At 39.4% G+C, this 15626-nt stretch overlaps 1 protein-coding gene across 3 annotated transcripts; it reads left to right on the top strand.

Moving 5' to 3' along the window:
- Window positions 1–92: 92 nt before the first annotated feature.
- Window positions 93–14841, top strand: idua (alpha-L-iduronidase). 3 transcript variants are annotated; one of them, XM_061261731.1, is made up of 15 exons: window positions 93–156; window positions 473–530; window positions 898–1038; window positions 2416–2498; window positions 2623–2730; window positions 2895–2990; window positions 3441–3643; window positions 5255–5434; window positions 6808–7024; window positions 7344–7553; window positions 8730–8851; window positions 11733–11858; window positions 12644–12720; window positions 12839–12939; window positions 13045–13548. In XM_061261731.1, coding segments are annotated over exons 1-15 (1824 nt in total). In that variant the 5' UTR covers window positions 93–155; the 3' UTR covers window positions 13146–13548. The 3 variants fall into 3 exon arrangements, 2 of the variants coding, with proteins under 2 accessions (XP_061117715.1, XP_061117713.1); XR_009710062.1 differs by lacking the exon at window positions 93–156 and adding an exon at window positions 14297–14841 and having other exon boundaries at window positions 13045–13198; XM_061261729.1 differs by lacking the exon at window positions 93–156 and having other exon boundaries at window positions 163–530.
- Window positions 14842–15626: the final 785 nt, after the last annotated feature.

Genomic DNA, 15626 nt, shown 5'->3' with positions numbered 1-15626 from the left:
CGTCTGAGCTAACTGACATATTACCACATTCTGACACAGAATACTTTATAGTTTGTTCTCGAAATTCCCGCGGAGTTCACTTCTTCAGTTCTCAGCATATGGCTCGGAGCTAAAAGTTGTGACCCTGTCACGTGACTAAGTCACCTGATCAAGGAAGTGAGTGAGAATAAATAAGTCAATTGCGTATTTTTCGAGTATTGTAGCTACTGCTTACGTTTCTGTTCATTGTTAAACAATCTTTCTTTGTTCTCTGTAGAGAAAACAATCCGTTATTTTAAGTATAATATGGATGCACTGACAAATATGTGTGTGGAAGAGACGCCTTTTCTGATCCGATCGCGCTAGTTGCCACAATCTTTAGCCAGCGCACTAAGAATGACAGTGATACAACATAATATTGGATTGTTACAATTGTTCATTGTGTTGCTTGCAACACATCCAAATGTTTCCGCGTCTTCCTTTGCGATCACAGTGGGAGTAAAAACGCCATTGAGGGATCTGAAACATTTTTGGAAGAGCACAGGGTTCTGGTAGGTCAAAGTCATCTCTATTTCCAACTGTTGATATCTTTGTGGCCGTTAAAACATTTTGTTTACACTGCAGATATTCACTTGTATTGTTACAATGAGCTTTATATTCACATACTTGATGGTAAGGGAAGTAACAAACAATTTTATATTTGGTAGGAAAATATTTAGAGCAAGAGGGACTTCACTGGGCAGTTGAATATTTTTAGTCAGCCACATCAGCTAGCCTGTTCATAAAGGGTAGTTCTTTTCCAATGTGGGTGGACTGCGGGTTGAAATTAAGTTATTGCTGTTACTGATTATTAATAATTGGGCTGTCTTGTAATTACGTAAGCTATGTAAAAGTTATTTGATACTTTTCCTTCCTCAGCCCTCCTCTTCCCCACACCCAGGCGGACCAGTACGACCTGAGTCGAGATGAGCAGCTCAATCTGGCCTATGTGGGCTCCATTCCTCATGGGGGAATTCAGCAAGTGCGGATCCACTGGCTACTGGAGCTTATCACTGCCCAGTAAGTGCTGAATGTACATAGTTGCAGGTGATTCTGAAGCGAAAGACTTTAGGTCCTGAATTATGTCCTCTACCTGAAATGGAATTGGAAAGATGATATCGTTGCTGTGCAGTTTAATTATACTGTCATCAGTATAATTAATTTATTATACTAGATGAGTATAACCTGATGTGCGTTCAATTCAGCTAACGTTCGCCAACATTTTAAGACTTATTTTCTGTTCGCCATGAACGTTAGCTAACAGTTTGAGAAGGAAGTGTGTGTCCTCAGTGGGCAGCTGCATTGAACAGTAATATGGCAGGGTGGGGCGTGGTTTGTGGTGGGGAGGATCGGCACTTACAGGCATCCCTGATTGCCCCGGAATCACAGCATGAGAAGGGACAGTTTGAAGAAGGCACCTCAGTCTAAGAAGATATGTATCATTTTTTTCACACATATGCCATGTTAAGAGTGCTTTGACTCAGGTTGTGTTAATTCTGAACACCTTTGACACACAAGGTGCTAGAGTACTCTAGAGTCAGTTGACACGTTTATGTGTAAAAAAAATTTTGAAATGAAATTATAAAACATAATTTATATTCTTGTGCATTTAATGTGTACTCTGAGTGGATGAAACAACAGACCTTAGTGTTGCCCAATCACAGTCATTGAGCGCATTCAAAGGAATGACTTACACATTTACTGTGTCAAAATCAAATGTGTTAAAATCAGGAAAACATTTATTTAAAAAAATAATAATAATAAAAATAAAATAAAAATAGGTGGCACTGCCGCCTCACAGCAAGGAGGCCCTGCGTTCGATTCCCCCGTCGGCCAGGGCCTCTCTGTGCGGAGTTTGCATGTTCTCCCCGTGTCTGCGTGGGTTTCCTCCGGGTACTCCGGTTTCCTCCCACAGACCTGCAGGTTAGGCTGATTGGAGAGTGTAAATTGCCCGTAGGTATGAGTGTGTGAGTCAATGGTGTGTGTGCCCTGTGATGGACTGGCGACCTGTCCAGGGTGTATTCCTGCCTTTCGCCCAATGTATGCTGGGATAGGCTTCAGCCCCCCTGCGACCCTGTTCAGGATAAGCGGGTTAGGATAATGAATGAATGAATGAATGAATGAATGAATGAATGAATGAATGAATGAATGAAAAAAATGGAAAAAAGAAACAAAAATGTAAAAGAAAAAAAGGTGTTGGTGGTGAACTAAATGGAATGTTCATTTAAAATCATTCAACAGTATATGTTTGCTGCAATCACAGTGTGCCATGAACGTTCATCGTCTTGAACATGTTTGGCACTGTTTTCCAAACTAATCTTTGATAAATGCACTTTCGAGGTATAATTTTCATTGTTCATGTGTAATGAATCAATCCTTTGTTCAATGTCTTTGCAGAGTTGTAAATGGAGTACCCCATTACAACTTCACTAAGTTGGACCAAATGATAGATCTCCTGTGGCAAAACGGACTTAGACCAGGTAACCCTGACTTGGGAATATGCTTGTATCCAGGTACATGCAATAAAATGTGTGTAGTTTACTTTCTAAATTTAGGCTGTCACTTTTGGGTGTGTTCATTCTTTCTTTCTTTTTTATATTTCAGGTTTTGAGCTAATGGGCAGTGTGTCCAACTACTTCACCGATTTTGAAGATAAGAAACAGGTGGTGGAGTGGAGAAACCTGGTTCATCTTACTGCAAGGAGATACATCGGTGGGTTTACAATGGCAGTAGGGCATAAAACAAAGTAGATTGATCTGGATTCTCCCTCATGTGTAGTGAGATGGATTACTTGAACTGCACTTTACTTCCTGACACCTCATTGCATTTGCTGCCCATGTCTTTCCTGCTGACACAGTATTCACTCTTGCTTGTAGAGAAATATGGTCTCGGTTATGTCTCTCAGTGGAACTTTGAAACATGGAATGAACCGAACAATCATGACTTTGACAACGTCACCATGTCAATTCAAGGTAAAATGTGAAATCCTACATAACACTGTGAACTTTGAAATAACTATATTGTATTTTCCTGCACATTCCAGCATATTTATTTTAATATAACACATCTCTCAATTTGAAGTCTGTAAATCCAAATATGTTTATACAGACAAGGGAACAACTCCGTTCTAAATCTGTTCATACAGTTTACCTGGTCCCTTTTATTTTGGCATGAAACAAGTACAGTTCTGAAAGGAGTTCTATTCTTTTTTGAAAGTTACTGTTGTGAATACCCTTAGGCTCAAGGGTAATTCTGTTGGATAATAACAAATTATTAATTTAGCTAATATATTATCTGACCTAGTCACCTTCCAGTGATTTCTTATGCTGGATTGATTTCCTTGGTTCTTCCTGTGAATGACCTGTCACACGACAGGTCATAGTCTCCAGGTGGATGGATAAATGATTGTATGGTCTCTCCAGGGTTCCTAAATTACTACGATGCCTGCTCTGAGGGACTTAGGGATGCCAGCCCTGCTTTGCAATTTGGGGGTCCAGGGGACTCCTGCCATACGCCCCCCCATTCCCCCTACTGCTGGGCCATGCTGGAGCACTGCAGCAATGGCACCAACCTCTTCACCGGGGAGAAGGGGGTGCGACTGGACTACATCGCCCTCCACAAAAAGGTGACGTTCACCTGTCCATCCTGCCCGCCTGCTGTCAATCACACGATTCTGTGTCATGTATTGTACGAGATAATGTAATGTATGAGATATAAACTTAAGAGTTATTTGTTATTTGTTACATTTGTTCGAATGTCCAGTTTTTCCACTGACTGAAGGCAATGGATTGTGCTATGTAGGTATGTGTCCATGTTATTTAGAAGGGGCACCACATTCACACAAAAAGTATACAGTCCCCTCCAAAAGTATTGGAACAGCAAGGCTAATTCCTTTGTTTTTGCAGTACACTGAATACATTTGGGGTTGAGATTAAAAGATGAACACAAGACCAGTGTAAAAATTGTAATTACTAATCCTTAACTAGTGAATGTCCATATAGTGTGCTATATAGTTTACTAAATAGACAGTGAATTCGGACAGCAGACGTCGTCAACCGAACAGCGTCACCATGTAGGCTATGCACTGCTGCATACAGTTCCAAGACCATCAACAAAAATATCATATAGCATTACTCCAGAGATATTAAACCTAATTTCTCTCTTACAATGCTCAGTCTCTTGCAATGCCCAGACTTTTGAAACATGAAACTACATGGCCTTGGCTTATTTTATGTGTGGGACATTTCCCCTGAGATCTACAACACCCCCCCAGGCCCCCCTCCTACGCATTTATATCTGAAAATTGAACCGAACAGAAGAAGTTTAGGAATGCTGTTGGCGCTTTTAGTCGATAGACTGGATGTAACCTACTCATTCATTACAAATGTCAACTAATAAGATATTATAGCTAGGTAACAAACAGTGCCAGCAGGGTTTTGGATTATTGAATAATGAATACAGTATATTGGGTTATATTTGTATAGTTTATTTATTATAATGTTCAATGGAAACTTATTTTCAACTCATCAATGTGGCAAAACCAAGAAGAGCAAGTTGGCCATGATACAAGCGGGATGATGCTGGGGTTTTGCAGGTTTGTGCTTAAGACAAACTGTGAAATCCCTTTGAGACTGAATGTCCAAACCGAGCGTATATAAAATAGGGCCCGGATCCTTTCAGCATCCTTCACATTCTGGAGTTTGTGCTGAGCCCTGTTCAGTTGAGCCCGCAGGATCACTGACGCACCACCCTACGTCACCGTGGGTATGAGGGGACCCTTCTTTAAGGCTTCTCTGTTTTCATGCGCATCTACGTGCCGATGCTGCATCTGACAAAACCATTACATTTTGGTCTCATCAGACCGCAGCACTATAATTATTATTTTAATGACCGAATCAGACCAAAATGTAACAAGAGACGATGTGAACAGCTTTGTAGACATGCTGCTATCCTTGGCAGAGGTGGATGCACCAAGTACTTAAGCAGGAGTGCCAATAATTATGAATTCTTGATTTTTGTGAAATGTGTGATTTTGGTTGGTTCTATTGAAACATTAATAAGCCACAATATGTTTCACATGTTGCCATTTAGAGTTTCTCAAAGAAACTATTCTTTGTGTATTACCAGTAGTTCTGGGGCCCACTGTATATGTGAGAGGGGTGTATGCATGAGGCTCCTTTTGGTGTGTTTCCCAGTGCTTATGGATGTGTGTATCCTGAGAATGCTTCTTTTTCAGGGTGGGGGTGGGTCCCTTCCCATCATGCTGCAGGAGATTGAGACTGTTAGGGAGATCCAGGAGCGATTCCCCCACTTCCGATCCAAACCAGTGTACAATGACGAGGCTGATCCATTGGTGGGCTGGTCGAAACCCCAGATGTGGAGGGCAGATGTGACCTATGCAGCCATGGCAGTGAAGGTCAGTGCAGAGAATAAAGTTCTCATGAACACCATCTAGGTCTGCTCTGTTAGACATTATTGGTTGTTCACGTCACAGTTATTATAGATATCATTATTGACAATTAACCCCTAAGAAAGTAAAGGATATTTAATTGCACTTACAGAACAGACCGACAAAATAGACTTAAGTATGGTACGGAGTTATGTTTTGTTGTAGTGCTGCTCATAATTAAAGTCCCTTTTAGTGTCTTGGACAGTTGGATTTATTAGAAATTTGGGTAATTTCTCATTTCAAAATGTGTTCTGTTGCTCAGTTTGTAACACTTTAATATAGAGGCTAACCTACTCGACAAAAACAGTTTTGTCATTTTGTATTGAATGATAGATGGGGAGTTGGCTACCGGTGGTGGTGTTTATGGTATTTTATCAGATATTGAACTCATAATCTCCAAATCAATATTTTAGAATGCCAGCTATTGCATTGCTATTAAGAGAGGTGTGCTCATTCTTGTCAGGAGAGGGCTTTATGTTTACGCTAATAACTGATTGACATTTAAGGTTCCGAAGCCTCTTATTATCTCTAAAAAGGCCTTACTGGTGGCCCTGTTCAGTGGAGTCTTAGAAATGGCTTTGGAGTTACCTATGCAAAGTCTGTACTTATACCTAATGAAGATGAGACTCTAAACCAATGTATTATAACTGTAGCATATACCAAATGAGACTCTAAACCAAGGGTCGGCAACCCTGGTCCTGGAGAGCCGCAGGGTGTGCTGGCTTTCGTCTCCACCTTAAAATAAGCAACATTGATCAATTAATGCCAAGTAACAACGAAAGCCAGCACACCCTGCGGCTCTCCAGGACCAGGGTTGCCGACCCCTGCTCTAAACCAATGTATTATAATTGTAGTATGTACCAAATGAAACCCTAAACCAATGTATTATAATTGTAGTATGTACCAAATGAAACCCTAAACCAATGTATTATAATTGTAGTATATACCAAATGAAACCCTAAACCAATATATTATAATTGTAGTATGTACCAAATGAAACCCTAAACCAATGTATTATAATTGTAGTATATACCAAATGAAACCCTAAACCAATGTATTATAATTGTAGTATATACCAAATGAAACCCTAAACCAATGTATTATAATTATTATATATCAAATGAAACCCTAAACCAATGTATTATAATTGTAGTATATACCAAATGAAACCCTAAACCAATGTATTATAATTGTAGTATATACCAAATGAAACCCTAAACCAATGTATTATAATTATTATATACCAAATGAAACCCTAAACCAATGTATTATAATTGTAGTATATACCAAATGAAACCCTAAACCAATGTATTATCATGTATTCTATTATCATTGTCTAGGTGATCTCCCAACATCAGGACCAGCTCATGGCTGACCCAAACGGCACCATTAACTACACCCTGCTGAGCAATGACAATGCTTTCCTCAGCTATCACCCTCACCAGTTCACCCAGCGCACCCTGACCGCCCGCTTCCAGGTCAACAACACCCAGCCTCCCCATGTGCAGCTGCTGCGGAAGCCCGTTATGACCACATTTGGTCTCCTGGCACTGTTAGGTGAATGCATCAGGGCATTTCCTCCCTTATACGTGTTCCTGCTACATCAGCTTGTCTTTATAGTCTTAGTACCATTTCACTTCATAGGTACTGTGTATAGAAGACCTGTAAGTATTTCCAAGACGACTGAATCTATTTGAGCTAGAAATGTAAAAATATACCGTATAAAACATGAAATCTAGTTAATAAATAGGCAATTTATTTTGAAACTGGAGAGGGATGATTGGAATATGAAACCGTTTTCAGCCTGAAATATGAGAGAATGCCAGGAGCTTGATGTTCTCAGTGGAGGAACAATGCTTTTCTTTCTCTCCAACAGGAGAAAGACAGGTATTTTCGCAGGTTTCAGTGGAGGGCAACGTTGAGGATCACACTGTGGGGGTCCTGGCCAGCACCCATGATCCCCTTGTCCCTGGGACCTCGGACAGCTGGCAGTGTACTGTACTGATCTACAGCAGCCTGGACAACAGGACCTCTGTCTCCGTCAATAACATCAGCATCCAGCTCAATGGATTCTCTGGTCAAAAGGGTGAGGACCATTTTCATGCTGCTATTTTCTATTTTATTATAATCTTAAAATCTTATTATAATTATGATCCGTATCCTTCCATAATGTGATATAGAGTCCTGTTTTGCAAGGCATGGTTTTGCACTTAACCGAGCGTACTAGTTGACAGTGAAGAAAAGATTAATTTTGAAGCTAAGGAGAATTCAGTGTTAATTTAATTCAGTCCAATGTCTGTTTGGGATTTAGTTGATTAATCACTGCTGAATAATTTGTTGAATAGAACTGGTACATGTTATCTCCTTACCCATCTCATTGAGAAATACAGTGCTCTCCAGAATTATTGGCACCCTTGGTAAAGAGGAGAAAAAACAGGAGAGAATGTGTTTGTTTATCAGCTTGATCTTACTCAAAATATGATAAATCTAACCTTTAATTGAGGTAAAATTATTCAAAGAATAAATATCTTCAGAAAAATGTAAACATTCTTCTCAACAACGATTGACATATTCCCATTCATATTTTACTTTAAGCACACCTGCACTTTAGCACACCTCCACACATTCCCCTTTTCAGCATTGGTATAGCAATACAACTATATCATTTTTTGCATGTACACCACCGTTGAAAAGTTCTACTACAATTCTTGCATCTGACTGCAGCACAGTGCTTTGAAGCTCATTTGATACCTTGAACCCTTGATGACTTAAAACCATTTAACCAACAAATGTGTTCCATACTGTATCAGCATAATTTACATCTGAATCTAGTCCCACCCCCCAGTTCCCATAGAGATCCATTCAAATGTTTTAGTATCACTTGTAGGACAACCTGAAAGTAAGATATACAGACTCTGATGTTGGAAGGCCACAGACATCAGGAGGTCATGGCCTGCAAAGGATATGCAACCAAATATAAAACATGAATATATTTTATTTGACATTGTTAATTTGTCTCAAACATTGAATTGGGGGACTACATATAAAAAGTGTTGTAATTACTACATAGTGTAACCAAAATGTATACAAATACAATTTAATAAAAGCTCTGAATCTAAATTTAAAAATTAAAGCAGAAAGACAAGGTGACCCAAAACTTTTGAACGGTAGTGTACATGTAGCCAAGAATCGAAAAGGGTGCCAATAATTCTCAAGGGCACTGACTTCATGTTCCATTTCATTAACCACATAACCTTTGCAGGCCTGGTGTATGTCATGTACTACCTGGACAACAATGCCACTAACCCCCATCAGCTGTGGAAGAGCTTTGGAGGCCCGGATTTCCCCACGGCAGAGCAGTTCAGGCAGCTGAGGAGCCAGGAGGTACAGAGCAGCACATGGGCGCTTCCTCCCCGGTGTGGCAGCAGGACGTTTTAATAAATGGAAAGTTGAATTGCATGTTTTTACGTGACTTGTTCTTAAAGTATGGTCTTTGGTTTCATTTTAGCTGGAGACCACCTGAATATTTGGCTTTTTAACTTGATTAGACTGTTCATTTGCTAAATAATGCATTGTCTTGCTCTAGTCTGTTTCATTGAGTTCAATTGATTGACTTGTCACTATACAGTATATGCTGCCAAAAATATGTTTAAATGATTAGCAAATTATAGGCAGGAAATTGAACAGTAATACAAACATAGTCCCCTCCAAAAGTATTGGACCAGCAAGGCCAATTCCTTTGTTTTGTGCAATACATAAAAAGATGAACATGAAACAAAAGTTCAGAATTTCAGCTTTTATTTCCTGGTATTTACACCTAGATGTATAAATATTTGGCATCAGACCACCCAATTTTTTGGTGAGAAAAAGTATTAGAACAGAGAGTATTTAAGTAAATTAAAGTAAATAACACTTAATGTTTGGTAGAGTTCCTTACTTTTAATAGCTGCATCATCATGGCCAGTATAACACCTTCCCTTTTCTGCCTAATGAAGTCCTTTGCTGTGTTGGCAGTGTGTTTTGGGTCATTGTCTTGCTGCATGATGAAGTGCCTCCCAATTATTTTGGACGCATTTCTCCGTAAGTTGGCAGACAGAAAGTTTTTGTATACTTCATCAAGCTGCTACCATCATGAGTTACATCATCTATAAAGTTTAGCGAGCCCACTCCAGGAGTAGCCATGTGTAGGGTCCTTTCACGGGCCGCCAAATAACGCAGGGATTTTACTCTCTACGAAACCGGGGCGCCAATTAATGTTATGTAGCAGTATAACTGCAAAAAGTAATCAGTCTCATAAAATGACTTATCAGAAATATCTAACCACAAATTTAGTATTTTAATTAATAATTAAAATAACCATTATCAATGATTAAACATACCGATAACCTGAAGGTTGGAAGTTCTTCGAAAGACTGCTTTAACTCGGCTCTCATGTCTATGTGACGCCAAAACGGACACTGGGGTTTAATAAAATATTTTTATTAAACAAACGTACAAACACAGAACAGATAAACTCACGGGAGGTTAGTAAGGGAAGTTAGTTGGGTATGTGAGCGTGTGCGTGTGTCACTTGAACAAAGGAAAGTAAAGTGGGTGTGTTAGTTATTGTTAGCTGTGAGAAGACTACTTGCGTAGTTTACTCTATATATGCGCAAAAGACGGCGAATCAATTCACGTACATATATATATATATATATAGCTAACAAATACATTCCAATAATAAGACGGCAAATATGGAAACACAGATTCACAAAAACAGTTAAGACTAAACTAAACACTGGCTATGTCTGAATGTTTGTTAGTCTTACTGCGTCCATACGCGTTGCTGGATCCAAAAGACGTACGGTCCTTGTAGAAGCGGCGATGGTAATGTGAATGTACTGGAAAGATGCGCAGGCTGGGGTGTTCCCGTTTTAGCCACGTTGTCGTCTGGTCCGCTTGGTTGCTGGAATGATGTTCGCTGGTCCTTTTTCCGGGTGGAAAAGTCTGTTGCTGTTATTCATTGGTGAGCTTTGCAGGAGTAAGCTGATGTAGCGTTCCGCGTACACTAGTTTCCACTCGCTATAGGCTACGAAGTTACCGGTAACTAGGTGTGTCCGTAGGCCTGGTAGTGCGCTGTTCTGCATTCAGCCTCTGTCCGAGTCTCGGAGCAGATGAGCTGAAGCGAATGGGCAAAAAGGGTGCATCGAAAAAGAGGAGAAAGAGAAAAAGAGATCTCGAGAACATGTCTTGCTCTTATACGGGAAAGTTTATTGCTCCCGCCATTACGGGATTGGCTGAACCGAGCTAGACGTCATGCGGGGTGGACGTCGCGGAATTGTCCTGTGGGATTGTGGGAGTTGTGGTTCCTACACTTGCAAGCCCAAGCCATGACACTTCCTCCACCGTGCTTCACAGATGAGCTCGTATGTTTTGGATCATGAGCAGATCCCTTCTTTCTCCACGCTATGGCCTTCCCTCATTTTAGTAGAGGTTCATCTTGGCCTCATCAGTCCATAAACTTTGTTCCAGAACTTGTGGCTCATCTCTGAATCTCGCCTTCCGATTCTTACTGCTGATAAGTGGTTTTCATCTTGTGCTATGGCCTCATATTGCTGCTCTCTAAGACTTATTTAAACGGTTGATTGAGATGAAAACTCCACAGGGCAGGGGTAAAGGTATGTGATGTCTCTGACTGATTTTTGGGTTTTTTTCTTCACAGCTCTCACAATGTTTCTGTGATCAACTGCTGTTGTTTTCCTTGGTCGACCTGTTCGATGTCTGTTGCTCAGTACACCAGCGGTTTCTTTTTCAGGACATTCCAAGTTGTTGTACAAGCTATCCCCAATGATCAATTTCTCCTCTTTTCTAAGCTTCAAAACAGCTTGCTTTTCCCCCCAAAGACTGGTCTTCATGTTGGTTTGTATTTTCCTACACAAATGCAGTCTTCAAAAGCCAATGCTAAAACCAAGAGGAGACGATTTATTCTTTAACCAATCAATCTAACAGGACACATCTGTCAGTCCCATGTTTCAATACTTTTTCTCACCTTTAAAAAGACCAATAGTTATTTAGACATGGCAAGTCAAAGTCATAGAGTTGCACTAATTTTCCCAAACTTTGTTAGCCCATGTCTCCTTAATAATAATAACCGTAATAATAATCCATGAGCTTCCAGAGGTCCAAATCTCATTAAAATCTGTGACAATACAGTGCAAAAGTGTGTTGAATGGACCTGGACTTACCATGCTGCATCACTCTCGGCCAATCTCTCTGTCTCTCACAGGATGCCCTGGTGACTGGCCCCTTGCCCTTTCCCTCTGGAGACAGATTGTCCCTGAAGGTGGCGCTCCCTGTGCCGTCCGTCCTGGTCATCCACGTGTGTGCCCGGGCCAGTGCTGAGCCTGACCAGGTCAGTGTGAAGAGCCTGTCAGGCCCACCCTTTTCAGATTGAGAAAAGCCTCCCAGTGCTGTGTGGCTCCCAGCACTGTATCGCCTGTTTTGAGTCGCTGCACGTGCAACTTTATTTCAATGCTGCAATTCTTGGGAATTTATTGCTGCCTTTAGCTTAGTTCCAACTCCAACTTAAATTGCAATTTTGAAAACACATTGCTGCAATATACTATGGGTGGTTATGCTTCACAAAGGCACTTATTGGAAAATGTTCCCGCAATTTTCATAGGATTTCTGCATTTACTGGTTGAACCGTTTCACTCCATACACTAGATGGCGCCAGTCTACCACAATCATTCACTGAATACAGTAGCCCCCACTTTTTGTGTTTTCTTTGTGTAAAAAATTGGCAGTGTCCACATTAGGTGACTAATGTTGCACACTTGTGCCAACCAATACGGGGTAAGTTGGCACACGTTATGGGGTTGATATGGACTCAGTAAGATTCTTCCCCGATTTGCGCATATTAATTGAATGGCGGCCCTGGTCTTGATTAAAAAAAACTTATGAAATGTATCAGCTATAACAATGAATAGCTCAATATTCAGTGGTCAGTACACAATGCAAGCAGCTAAGAAAAGATAGCATTGTTATAATGATGATTATAACAAGATTATTTATTACTGCAGATATTGTGTGTTCGCACAGTTGATGTATTTTGTATGATGCTATAATAATGCATCTGTTAGAAAAATGGTTTATGATTCTACCCATAATAATTAAGTCTGATTTCTCCCTTCCCAGGTGAATGGTTTGCGTTTTATTACCATCACCCGAGGGCAAGTTCTGATCATTTGGAGTGATAATTGTGTCAATTCCAAGTTAGTATTAATTGCATTCATACCTGTGTTATTTTGCAAACATTCACTTGATCAAGTTCAAGTTTAACCCATCCATTTTTTTTGACCAACCTTGTGTTCTGTCTGATTTTATTCATAGATGTATAATAACATATGAAGTTGAATTTTCCAATGGCCAGAACACGTTTCAAAGAATAAATTCTCAAGACACAATTTTTACATCGTATGCATTTACCCCAGGTGAGTATGGGAAGTTGAAGTTGAAGATTTGGTATTTCTCTTAAACTTTTCTAATACTTTGAGACTGCATGTCGCTGATTGTAGCCCTTTGTCATTTTCTTACAGAAAACTTAGAGGTTTATGGGTTCTATAGAGTTCGAGCTGTGGATTACTGGGGAAGACCTGGAGAATATTCTGAGATTAGAAAATACTCAGAAGAGTGTTGAGCAATTGATCCATACTAATTCTGCTGTACCTTTTGCCATCGCCCTTGCCAAAGGTACTTGTATTATGTATTTTTTGTTATGAGGTGTTATGATCAGGTATATGCCAGGGAGTCTCATTGCAATGTACCAATTGTGAAATTGTATGGGTCACAAATGAAGTTTTGTATGTGCAACAACATTCCTCTCCTGAGCTTAATTAAATGAATAAAAAGGAAATAAAGTATATATTCATAAATATTCAGAGGACAACCCTCAAAACCTTTTTCATTAAACTATTTTCATTATCTCTGTTATTGCTGCGTTCATCATGCTTAGGATAATTAACTTTGCTTTGCAGTTCAACTGGAGATTATTTTTTGTAATTGCAGTGCCAGTAATTTTCAGTAAACAGTCATTTTCCCCCTTCCTGATTTTTCTCTATTATTGCATAGTTGTCACACGAATACTAAACATATTATTAAATTTACAAATTGTATTATTAAAATTACCTTTTCATTTATTTAATGAATAAAGTTATCAAACACCCACACGTGAAAAAGGAATAGCCCCCTGAAATTTAATAACTGGTTGATTATGATCTTTACAGATCATAAGGATCCTGTTAGATTCATTGAAGAAATATAAAGATCTTAGGGTCTTTAAATATCTTGAGAGGATCCTTACAGATCTTGTTATCTTTTCAGGATCTTGATGTCCTATTCCAGAATGTTTGGGCAAAATATTTGGGATGAAGACTGTAACAGTCTTTATCCCAAACTGGCCCAGTTTTCCCATTGTTTTAATATAATTACAGTCCGGTGCAAACATTTGGGCACCCCTGGTTTTAAATATGTTACAAAAAAAAAGTGAACTCTAAAGGGTACATGAGACCTTTCTGCAAACTTTAAAGCAAGGTTGCTTTTTATTTTAATTTCTTACTGTTTATAAATTTTAAAGTATGGGAACCCTTTTTGATTATTCATTGTTACTTTTCAAAAAGATGATTACTAAAGACAGTCCCAGGTGATTTACTCTTCAGGGCTTCAATGAGTCAGGTCAGTGTAATTCCAGGCCTGAAGTTTTTATTCTGAAATAACTCCATGCCAATCTAAAGTATCCAACTGCAGTGGCTGTTCTGTCTGGTGTTAACATCCATGGGTTCCTTTAAACAGTTGTCCAAGGACTTCGAAATGAAGATGGTTTATTTCCACCAAGAAGGAGAAGGCTACAAAAGCTCTCTCAATGTTTCAAACTACCTATTTCCACTGTCAGAAACATTCTGAGAAAATTGACGATAAAAAAAAAGTCAAGGCAAGGTCCAGAAGACAAAGAATGATTTCAGATAGAAAGGCCCGAGGCCTGGTGAGAAATGCTCAGAAGATCCCACACATCACTGCAAAAGAGCTGCAAAAAACGTAGCAGGCACAGGTCTAAAAAAAAAAAAAAAGTCAAATATAATAATAATAATAATAATAATAATAATAATTGCACTTAAGATGACTTATGATGTCTTTTGGTTAGAACAGCTCTTCATGCGTGTATTACTATTTATGGATGTGATGTTTTTAACTTGTTGAAGAACCTATGCACTTGTAAATTGCTTTGGATTAAAAGTCTGCTAAATGACTAGAATGTAAATGTATAGCTGTTCAGAAGACAACAGACAACATACTTTAAACAATAAAGTTTACATGGCAGAGTTGCCAGGAACACAAAATGAAGCGTCTGAAGTATGCAAAAGAAAACCCTGAGAAGCCTTTTGGAGCAATGTGCTTTGGACTGATGATACCAAAATGTAACTATTTGGCCACCACCAAAGAAGGTATTCTGCAGTCTTCTTCTCCTTCACTTCCTGCACATTTACTCTTGGGGATCAATAGACTAGCTAATATACAAAATTAATTGTGTATATATTTTATATATTTTGTACATTTGACACCGTCTCAGTGAAATAAAACATCTGTTGACAGAAATGACAAATGGAAAAGCTGCATGAATACATTTATTATTTTATTATACATTGATATACAACTGTTTAAACCATTCACATATTACAATAAACACCTTAAAATTCACATAATTAAAATCAGACATAGGAGAGGCCAAGGGTGGCTACTAACTTATCGGGTAGGCCAATGATACAGTGACTGATGAGTCCGGCAGTGTTGAATGAGAGACTGTGTACATGCCTGGCTACTGACTCTCATAGACTGGCAACTCATAGACCTGGACTAAGCGACCCAATCTCATAGACAAGCAACTCTCCAAGACTATCAACTCTAGCATAGACTAGTGAACCACCTGCCTAAACTAGCAAACCGCTCTCCTAGGCTGGTGACTCCATATTGTGAGCTGGTAACACACTCTCCTCGGCTGGCGACTGACTTGTTGGACCGCTTATTTACCATGATGCTGACATCAAAAACAGGGTTTAACATATACCTGTACAGTGGGCTTCAGAATTATTGGGAGACATTAAATCAGCAGATATGCAAGTTCTGC

Source organism: Conger conger, chromosome 11 (genome assembly GCF_963514075.1).
Source record: "Conger conger chromosome 11, fConCon1.1, whole genome shotgun sequence".
Classification (NCBI taxonomy): Eukaryota; Metazoa; Chordata; class Actinopteri; order Anguilliformes; family Congridae; genus Conger; species Conger conger.
The sequence above is the reverse complement of the archived record's forward strand: the minus strand, read 5'-3'. Positions and strand labels throughout refer to the sequence as shown.